Consider the following 11,748-nt stretch of genomic DNA (forward strand, 5'->3'; position numbering starts at 1 on the left):
TTGGTGATATATCGATACAGCAGCCCACGATATCGATACTGTATCCTCACATTAAACGATACGATATATTTCAGTGTTTTTGTACACCCCTATTGTTACATCCCTATAAATAATATATAATTCATAATAAAATAAATAAACCAATATAATTTTATATACAATTTTTTAAGTACAGTATCATTAAAGGGCCTATATTACGCTATTTCTGATGTTATAATGTTGTTTCCTCATCACAAACAGACCCGGATTTGTGTTTTGTCTCATGCATATTTACGTTCTCTCAAACTGAAAAATACTTGGTTCCACCTTGTGATGTCATGTGTTGATATAGGAAGTGCTTCACTGTGTTTTAAACTCCATACTCCTTCACTCGATTAATCTGGATAATTTCAGCCCTGAAATTTCCAATCTCTACTAAACAAAAGGCAAACGGTAGCTGCTAACTTGAAAACTACCACGTCATGACATCACAATGTGGAACAGAATATTTTGTAATAATAAAATTGTGTGAATGAAACAAAACACAACTCCAGATACACTGAAAAAAAAAAGTTGCTGGATTTGCGTAAAAAAGTTATGGACAGCGGTTGCACGCAATAAAATTATGTTTAGGCTTTGAAACTTTTTTCGAACCCCTCTACACATATTTTTCTCGGAACATGAACATCACTTTTTCATGTTGATGAAATTTGAACAAATCATGCTGAATATGCATATTTATCTTATGGTACCTTATCATGAAATGTATAAGTATGTATAATTTAATTTAATTGATCTAATTCTGTAAAAGAATACAAAAACAGTCTTTAGTTTTCCACAGTTCTGTATTGTCTTGAACAGAATCAAACACACAAAGAGGCACAGGGACAGAGACACACAGTTTGGAGCTGGACAGTGTGAAGATTTATTCCAGTGAAGAAGCTCTGGTCTCTGCCTGTGGACACATGAATAACACATGATGATCACATTCTGATGATCTACTCTGTTGTACATGTTTAAATACACTTAAAGTACTTATTACTACAATAATGGACCAGAACAGAAGAACAAGAACATTAGAAGTGTATCTGCAGAAACAAAACTCACCATGTGCTGCTTTTCTTCCTCTAAACACAGTAACAGGGAGGGCATCTGGTATAAAGTCTCCTAATGCCACATCACCTTGTACAAGTACGATAACAGTTTCAATAGGAAGTTCATTTTGAAAAATTTTAAATAATTTTAGTTGGTTTACTTACTTTGTTCATCTGTGGTTTGTGGTTTGTTGGTTCTCAAACATCTTCCTTTTTTCTGAAACATCAACTATAACATTCATGAACTTCCCCACAGCTCCAGCAGAGCTCTGGACGTCACTCTGTGTTTGTAGACGACTCTGGAAGCAACACATTCAAATCTTAGTACAAGTGTCACACTCTTGTAGATGGACAGTCAAATATAATTTGTTTCAAGCTGTCCTTACATTAACTCTAATTTCAAATAAAACACCACAAACATGTTTTAACAATGACATCATTCTAGGCCGGAGAAGCACATAATAAAATCTTTGAAAAGTCTCACCTCCAGATCAGGTTCTCATAATCCTCCTGCTCCACACTGTGTGTCTCTGCTCCTGTCTAACTGTCCTGTGTCCTGTTACATTTGAATTTTCCCTCCAAAAGTTTTGGGAGGAGAATTCCAGAGGGAGGAGCCTCACCAGAAATTATAATAAAGTCATGTTTCCTCAACCTGATTAAAACATGCAGGTCTCACATCGGCCACAATCAAGCGATGTTTGTAAGATTTAAACATGCTGGACAGAGAAACGTAAAAAAGTGATGTTATTGTTGTCAAATTTGTTTTTGCAATTTGAGCAACCCCTCTCAGACCGTTTTTTCAGTGTATGTTTTGGATAAGGTAACAACATTTTAACATGGCTTAAAGTTGCACTATGTAATTTTTTTGGTTGGGGGTCCGTCACCTGCTCGTTTCTATGGAGATGTCATTGCTCTACCTGGAATGTTCCACAGTATGACATTAAACAGCTCTACCTTACTTTTATTCAATTACAGGTGGATTTATAGCTCAAAAACACCTCGAAAAACAGACATTCTGACTGTGAGCGGGGTCGCCTCTCCACAGATCTGACCTGTAACTTGGTCAGGTTTGGTCTCCATGAAGATAGAACATTCCAGACAAAGCGGTTACATCCAGAAAGGTTACACAATGCACCTTTAAAGCTCACAAGAGTCAGTTTTGCGTAATGTGAAACCTTTAACACAACCCAATCAGAAATCACACGAGGACAAGTTCTGCTGACAAATCAAGTGGAAGTATTTGAGCGAACGCCGGCCCCTTTTCCTACCCGCGTTCCTCTCCGTCTATCTATCCTCCTCTTTTATACCTCCCACACATCACTTAACCTGTCTCATCGCTGTCTGCCTTCTTTTTTGTCATCAGCCACTCTCTCTGTCCTTTATCTTTGTTTTCCATTTCTCTTCATCTCTCCGTCGTCCAACTCTTGCAGTCCATCACCACCACCGTATGTCCCTTGTTCCGTAGTGGTATATCAGCCCCTGGTGTCTCACGCGGGCATCCCACTGGCCAGGGCCCCAGCGCGAGCAAATCACTGTTGACATTTTAAAAGGCTCTGGATCAAATGAGCTGCAGTGGGCTGGGAACATGGAAACCCCATTCGTTCAATGGCTTCGATATCCCACTGGACATTATCATCTGTCTGTGCTCTGGCCAGTTAAGCTTATAGGTTAAAGATCCTATATTACACAAAGCTGACTCTCGTGAGCTTTAAAGGTGCATTGTGTTTTTTTCGTGGAGGGTCCATCAAATGCTGTTTTTCAATAGAGATGTTATTGTTTCGTCTGGAGTGTTTCACAGTATGTTATTAAACCTTTCTATCATTGTGGAGACCAAACCAGACCGAGTTACAGGTCAGATCTGTGGAAAGGCAACCCGCACTCTGTGACAAAGAGGGCCTTTGTCCCTATTTATTAACATTTAATTTAATTTTACATCTGTTTATCCATATTCAACTAAACAGTTAAATATTACTATCCCGGGTTTGTTTTATTTAGTCTTTGTTTAGTTAAGATACACCAGTTACTTCATACTTTATTTGGTTATATCTATTCATTTGGTTACCATAACTTACCAGTTTACCTGTTACTCCACTGGTGGTGGTCTGGAGACAAAAGAGGCGGTGTGACTTTGGTCGGTCATATTTACAGTCTCTGGGGAGAGGTTTTGGGTCAGACCAAGTGGAGGGGAGACTCGGTTTCAGTTTCAGTTCTCTTTTGTTTTATGGATTTTTGTGACGGAGCCAGTCCGTCTATGATTCTAGTCGGCGTTTTCCCCATAAATCTTACCGCGGCCTGCGCTGGCGTGAACGCGCACACGCACGTGCTGATTCATCCCACACACACGAGTTCCCTCCCTGTTTCCCCGCTGTTTTATTCATCCATGCCGTATTCGCTATTAACGCCTTTCCCCCTCTTTCCTCCGCTAATAATTCGCCAAGGGTGCACACTTGATTGCGTTAGAATACTTTATTTCATACATGCCAGATCCTACCTGTCCGCCTTTGCCAAACCGAGCCTCTGTTTCCTCGTAGTTGAAATAGGCGCTGTTCACACCGTGGTGCTGGTCATGTGACGCACGTTATGTAATATGAGTTCTTACACATTTTTAAGGTATTATTTTTGACACATAATGTAGATTATTACTGCGTGCTCAATGTAGAATAGACAAGTTAGGTTTAAGAAATGGTTTGTCTCTGTAGTGATTTTTATATGTTGGTCAGTGGGAGGAGTCAGGTGGTATAAAGGGGAGCCGTTTCTGGCTGTCAATCAGTCTGCCCCTGTTACAGAGCAGGTAACATCGGTGTGCGGTACAGGATCTTAAAGGGGACAATTAACTTAGAACTCGACCCAGTTTCTTTGTTGTAAATACTTTTGGAGAGTTTTGCTCACTGTAAATATTTGTGCACTGTTTTTGGGATCTTTTTGCACTTTGGACACTGGCACAATAAACCACCTGCACTTGGAACTTTGCTCTTGCCTGAGTTTTTAATAGAGCCCTGCCACAATTTTGTTTGTTTGATTTTCATATTTCAGTGTTTCTAGTTTATTTAGAGCACTGCAATTTAAAGGGGACTTAGGCCAATGTAAGAAAGTAAGTAGCACACTTTAGAAACAGGTCAAGTGGCTAGGAGAGCTCACCTGTGTTTGTTGTTGTTTGACCCAGAGGAAGGTACTTCCTGTGTGGGGGGGGGGCTATAAATTGGGGGCAGTTTAGCCTGGAGTTCACCACCAGTGTAGTCGTTTGTAGCCGTGTGCATGTGGGTTTATCCTTTGTTTTTGTTTTTTTTTATTTCTGTTGCTTTGGACTTTTTTTAAGCACAGTTACTTTTTTGTAAATATGTAATTTTTCATTTTTCAATCCACGGTGGAAGTAAGAAAAAATATTTTTGGTGAAATGGACATTTTTGTCTGTCTGTTTTTGTTTATTTTTGTGCTATAAAACCATCTGTGTAATTAAATAAATGTAAAGTAGAGCTGTTTAATGTCATACTGTGGGACATTCCAGGCTGCGCAGTGACATGTCTGTAGAAACAAGCAGGTGGGTCACAATATAAAAAGTTGCAATATGCATTTTTAAGGCATGTGTAAAATCCCTCAGTTTATCCAGATAGAATCTGTAGCAAAAAGAGAAATTCAGTTTGTCAGTTGGACAAAAATTTATTTGGTTGAATAATTTCGCAGTTCATCCAAGCTGCTTCTTCAGTTCTGGTCAGACGCTGGTGGACACTTCCTTATATCTGCCTAAAGGGAGGAGCTAACTACACTGAAACTACTCTGAAACTAACACACCTACTTGTTTACAGTTTCTGTTAGTTAGCTTGGCCTATTGAACTTTCACTGCGTGTGAGGTCATATCAGCAGAATCATTTAGGGCCATAGTGGGTGCTTTCACTAGCCAGGCTGGTGCCACCTAGTGCCTCCCCTCAATTTCATTTCTCTCCAGCAACTAGATCAGGAATCGGAATACACTAGACGGTTCGCAAAAACCCTGCAAGTTTGTGCACCAGCCAATCAGTGAAGAGCCATACATTCTGTTTTGTCAACGATTCCCGAGATCGAGGATTTAAAGCCGGAACAAAGAGAATGTTTGGTGAATTTTGTCAAGGGGAAAAACGTTATTGTCCTTCTTCCTACGGGATTTGGGAAAAGCTTAATATACCAATTAGCCCCGTGAGTGGCTCATTACAGACGTCACGACCAAATAGCAGTGACTGGTTAAATTAAAAAGTACCCACTTACCATCAAGCGAACGAATCCTAACACTGCGAGGTCAGACGGTTTCTACAAAGTGAAACCGTCTGATGAATCAGGCTATGCTTTCGCACCACTGGGCCTGACCTGGCTATCTCTATTGTTCTCTTTTTTTGATTTAGGTTTGAGGATGGAGTTGTAAATAATTCTGCTAATAGGACCCCACACTCAGTGAAAGTTCAACAGGCCTGGCTAACAAACAGAAATCATAAACAAGTAGACTGTTAGTTTCAGAGTAGTTTCAGTGTAGTTAGCTCCTCCCTTCAGACAGATAAAAGGAAGTGTCCACCAGCACTGTGACCAAAACGGAAGAAGCAGCTTGGATGGTCTACGAAACATTTTCGACCTAAATAAACGTTTGTCCAGTTGACATATTGAATTTCTCCTTTTGCCACTTTTATAATGGATTTTATAATGTTGATACTTCCTCAAAACAGACCTGGAGTTGTGTTTTGTTTCATTCACACGTCATTGAATAATCCTGTCTGTTTACATCTCCAAAGTTCAACATGTTCTGTTCCACGTTATGATGTCACGAAGTGGTAGCTTTCAAGTTAACATCTCTCTCTTACCTTTAGTTCAGGAGAGATTGACAATTGTGAAAATCATCCAAATGATTCTAGTGAATGCGTATGGAGCGACATCACAAGGTGGAACAGAGCGTTTTCTGTGTGTTAAACCTGTGAATGAAACAAAACACAACTCCGGGTCTGTTTGTGACGAGGAAACAACATTAAAACACAGATCAGAGACTCTAGCTCATACAATATTTACAAGAAAAAACACACACTTACGTAACTCTAATCACCATGGTTACGCCCGCACTGACTTTGTTTGTATTGTATTTTGCAGATATCGAACTTTTGTTTCCGAAGACGCCGGTCCCAACACGCTGGTTGCCACGGTTCTAGCTAAAGACCCAGATGGCGATGCTATAATCTACTCCATAACAGCGGGCAATGAGGAAGGAAATTTCATCATAGACAGCCAGAAAGGTGATACTTCTTAATTTCTGAGCCCTACCCATTTACGTTTTACATTTCAGGCTGTGTAATTGACAGGCTTTCCATCACATAACACTTCAATTTCCCCTAATACTTTGCCGCTTCAATGTTACACGGTGGACGCCCTCTACTTTCAATGTCAATGTGCGCAGATATTGAAGTTGGTATTAAAAACCATAATTTCAAAACAGGCAGTGTCCTTTTGTTATTGAAAGTCGTAAATAGAAACTTTAGAGGGGCTCATATTACACTGTTTTCTGATCTATGTTATAATTATAATGTCATTTCCTCATCACAGACAGACCTGGAGTTGTGTTTTGTTGCATTCACACATTTTTAACACACAAAACCAGCATATTTAAGCACTGAAAACACTCTGGACCACCTTGTGATGTCAGTAGGTAATACAGGAAGTGCTCCAATGTGTTTTTAAACTTCATACGCCTTCTCTAGAGCATTTTTTCCCAAAAACTGGATCGCAAGGCAAGGCAAGTTTATTTGTATAGCACAATTTGTACACAAAGTAATTCAAAGTGCTTTACAGAATAAGAAATACATTAAAATCATAATAAAAACAAATCAAAACATAAATAATCATAAAGTAAAAAAAAAAAAAAAAGAGAGACATAAATTGGAGAGAAGAGTGCGGAATGAAAACCTTTCAGTTATATGCACAGTTAAACAGAAATGTTTTGAGCCTGGATTTAAACAGCGTCACAGAAGAGTCTGTCTCACATGTTCAGACTGTTCCAGGTTTTAGCTGCATGAACCTGAAACTCTGACTCCCCTTGTTTAGTCGTGACTCTGGGCACCAGCAGGAGGCCGGTCCCTGAGCTCCTCAGAGTGTGAGATGTTCATATGACACTAACATGTCACAGATGGACTTTGGTGCTCGGCCATGGAGACACTTGTACAAGCAGAGCTGCTTTAAAATCACAAGAGATTTTTTGGGGGGGTCACCTTGTCACGATCTGCATGTACATCTGCAGTATTCAGTTCTTAAAGTATTTCTATGCTTATTCCTTTGACTACTACATATATGTGTGAATTGGGATTTTCTGTGCTCACAAAAATGAAACCAAAGCACAGAAACAGACTGAATGCTGCGCCTGATATACGTGCTGTGCTCTCCTCATGCAACCCAGACTGGAACACGCTACAAAAACACAGACAGGCTCACCTATCTCATTAGAAATGTTGAAATGTTAAGACATGTTTTGTATAATTTCTAATCTTTTTGTTATTATTTTATTGACTATTTTGTTGAATGCTGAAAAGAGAAAGAAATGGGCTACATTTATATGTCCAAATATGTGACTTATATGTAGTTAATATGATTAGCTGAGATTGAGGAGCAGGACCACGCCTCAGCCGCCCTCTCCTCTCACCAGCGAACCACAACTCACCTCCACCACGCCTCGAATTTCCCAGAAGCCGATTTCCCATCATCCCAGTGTGTCCTCGGCTAAATCGACCCCACCATCCCATCCCCTATTTTGTCTTTGAGTCATAAGACGCCTACAAGGAGGGTCCTGTTCCCGGCTGGGCCAATTGACGATTGAGACGGAGCCCCCACCTAGAGTCTCAACCCAGTCATCTCTGCCCCGCCTCGTACATTATCAATACACTTCTTCGCACTATGTCGTTGTTGGTGTGGTCCTAGCTCGTGAAGGATCCTTTAATTGTGTTTCAATTACTGTTTTTCATTGTTTAAAACTTGAGTAATACTAATTGTTCAGAGAGAAACGATCACTCAGTCAACAATAAAATATCCTCGTTAATAATTCAATAATGGTCAAATCCAACTTTATTTTGTGATTTATGAATAATGTCTGTTGACTTGGTGTTTTGTGATTTTTAAAATATGGGTCCCCAGAATTAAAGTTTGGGAAACATTGATCACTTTGGATGATTTCAGCCCTGGAATTGCTCGTCTCTACTGAGCAAAAGGTTAAATGTCAAAGGTAGCTGTTCACTTGAAAACACCACTACATGACATCACAAGGTGGAACAGGGCATTTTGAGCTTTAGAGATGTAGACACACAGAAAATAAAGGGTTACTCCAACATGTGAATGAAATAAAACACAACTCCAGGTTTGTTTTTCATGAGGTAACAACATTTCAACATGGATTAAATCTCACAGGAGTAAATTTAGTGTAATATAGGACCTTTAATGTTATTTTGGAAGTGACCGCTGTGGCTTTCCCTTTCAGTGGCAGGAGCAGGTGCTGGTGTGAATGCCTACCGTGCTTCTTGGCTTTGGAGCTTTTGGCGACTGCAGAGTTTATCTTTTTTATTTACCCTTTGATCCGAGACCAGTGGCAATCGCTGTGACATTTGTCACCCAACCCTTTCAATTCAATTTCACAACAACTGCTCTATCATAGCTCACCATCTTCAGGCGGAGCTCTGCTGCTCCTCTTTCCTTTGTGTCCTCTTTTCATATTCCTTTATATTACCTCGCTGGATGTTTGGTGCTAGAAATGCTAGAAAAGGCGACAATATGGCTAGGCCTGTCACAATAACAAATTTTGAAGTGTGATATTTTGTTGAAGTAAAGATAGATGATATACGACAAGACTGAAACAAATTTATGCCACTGACAATAACACAAGAGCAGATTTATATCACAAACATTTATTCTAGTTATTTTGCATCTGTAATGAGTCATAAAAATATCAATTAAACCTTTAACAGCTTAAATCTTATCACATAGCCAAAAAATAAACACAAATTTCCCAGTAGTGCAAAGAAAATGTTCCCATGATAAATACTGACCCCCCAAAAATATTGTTCAGCTTTCATATATTGAACAATAAGTTTATTATTTGGTGCTAGAAATTTTAAGGCTTTTAGACGACAATATGACGACAATAATAACACATTTTGAAGTTTGATATATTGTTGAAGTAAATATTGATGATATACGACAAAATTGAAACAAATTTATGCCACTGACAATAACACAAGAGCAGATTTATACCACAAGATTTATTCTAGTTATTTTGCATCTGTAATGAGTCATAAAAGTTATTAATTAAACCTTTTACAGCTTAAATCTTATCATATAGCCACAAATTTCCCAGTAGGACAAAGAAAATGTACTCATGATAAATGCTGACCCCCCAAAAATATAATTCAGCTTTCATATATTGAACAATAAGTCGATTATTTTAGAACATGTTTGGTGTTTGGTGCTGTTAGACGACAATATGACGACAATAGTAATAAATTTTGAAGTGTGACATTTTGTTGAAGTAAAATAGACGATAAAAGACAAAACTGAAACTAATTCATGCCGCTGACAATAACACAAGAGCAGATTTATATCACAAAATTTATTGTAGTTATTTTGCATCTGTAATGAGTCATAAAAGTTATTAATTAGACCTTTTACAGCTTAAATCTTATCATATAGCCACAAATTTCCCAGTAGTGCAAAGAAAATGTACACATGACAAATGTGGACCCCCAAAAAATATTGTTCAGCTTTCATATTTTGAACAGTAAATCGATTATTTCAGTGCATGTTTGGTGCAAAAAATTCTAAGGCTGTTAGACGAGAATGATGACAATAATAACAACATTTGAAGTTTGATATCTTGTTGAAGTAAATACAGATGATATATGACAAAACTGAAACTAATTTATGCCACCGACAATAACACAAGAGCAGATTTATATCACTAAATTTATTGTAGTTATTTTGCATCTGTAATGAGTCATAAAAGTTATTAATTAAACCTTTAACAGCTTAAATCTTATCATATAGCCACAAATTAAACACAGAGGTCCCAGTAGTGCAAAGAAAATGTGCCGATCCCCCAAAAATATTTCGTGACAGGCCAACCTTTATATTATTTTAGTGGATGTTTGAAATTCATTGGCTTTTAGACGACAATATGGCTAGGCCTGTTACGATAACACATTTTAAAGTGTGATAATTGCTGAAATAAATATCAATCAATCAATCAAACTTTATTTGTATAGCACTTTTCATACATTTAAAATGTAGCACAAAGTGAAATAATTAAAATCAAGAGCAACTCCCCCACCCCATCCCTTTGTTTCATCCATATATACAACCATTTAAACATAAACATAAAAACAAAAACATAAAACTCCTAAAGGTTATTATAAAAATCAAAATGGAGACAAAGTAAAACAGTAATGATAATTTAATTTAGAATAAATAAATAAATATAATAATAATAATAATTTAAGTTAAGACAGATAAAAGTTTCAATTAAAAGCTAAATTAAAAAGATACGTTTTGAGTTTACTTTTAAAAATATGAACACTCGCAGTGGACCTCAGATCCTCAGGTCGACTGTTCCACAAACGGGGGCCATAAAAGCTGAATGACGCCTCACCGTGAGTTTTAGTCTGGACTCTTGGGACAGTTAAAAGAAGACTACCTGAGGACCTGAGAGTCCGAGAGGGCTCATATGATAAAAGCAGATCAGATAAATAAATAGGACTAAGACCATTAAGAGCTTTATAAACTAATAAAAGAACTTTAAAATCTATCCTGAAGCTCACAGGAAGCCAGTGCAGAGACTTCAGTACCGGGGTGATGTGCTCTCGCTTCCTGGTCCTCGTCAGCAGTCGTGCTGCAGAGTTTTGGAGGAGCTGCAATGGAGCTGTAGATTTCTTTGGAAGACCAGAAAGGAGAGCATTGCAGTAATCAACACAATTTGTAATAAAAGCATGTATTAAAAATATAGACGATACACGATAAAACTGAAACAAATTTATGCCACTGATACAATAAGTCAAGACCGGATTTAAAGGTGCACTATGTAACTTTTTTGTGGAGGGTCCATCACCTGCTTGTTTCTATGGATAAGTCATTGCTCTGCCTGGAATGTTCCACAGTATGACTTTAAACAGCTCTACCTTACATTTTTTTCAATTACAGCTGGTTTTATAGCTCAAAAATACCTAAAAAACAGGCATTCTGACTGTCAGCGGGGTCGCCTCTCCGCAGACCTGACCTGTAACTTGGCCAGGTTTGGTCTCCATGAAGATAGAAAGGTTTAATACCACACCGTGAAACATTCCAGACAAAGCAATAACAAATCCATGGAGAAAATCTACTGACCGACCCTCCTTTAGAAAAGTAACACAATGCACTTTTAAGCCACAAAAACTATTCTAAAGCTACAATATTCTTAAAAAAAACATGACCTGCCGTAAATAAACAGCAGAATTAAACACTTTAGTTTTGAGTTTGCATCTGTAATGAGTCAGAGAAGTTATGTATTCAACCTTTTACAGCTTAAATCTTATATATTGCGAAAAATTAACCACAAATCTACCAGTAGCGCAAGAAAATCTACACTCTGTAAACACGGACTCCCCAAATATAGTTCAGCTTTCATATACTGAAAGGTAAATCTATATAGTAATTATTT

General features: G+C 38.1%; 1 protein-coding gene across 1 annotated transcript in view; it reads left to right on the forward strand.

Moving 5' to 3' along the window:
* LOC110165906 (neural-cadherin-like) overlaps positions 1–11,748 on the forward strand; it is a 456,074-nt gene that overhangs the window by 177,383 nt on the left and 266,943 nt on the right. The window contains exon 7 of the mRNA XM_055155988.1: positions 6,177–6,319. Coding sequence (XP_055011963.1) covers positions 6,177–6,319 — 143 coding nt within the window. The remainder of the gene's footprint in view (positions 1–6,176; positions 6,320–11,748) is intronic.

The sequence above is a fragment of the Boleophthalmus pectinirostris genome, unplaced genomic scaffold, assembly GCF_026225935.1.
Source record: "Boleophthalmus pectinirostris isolate CB_2022bp ecotype Guang Dong unplaced genomic scaffold, ASM2622593v1 HiC_scaffold_2, whole genome shotgun sequence".
Lineage (NCBI taxonomy): Eukaryota > Metazoa > Chordata > Actinopteri > Gobiiformes > Gobiidae > Boleophthalmus > Boleophthalmus pectinirostris.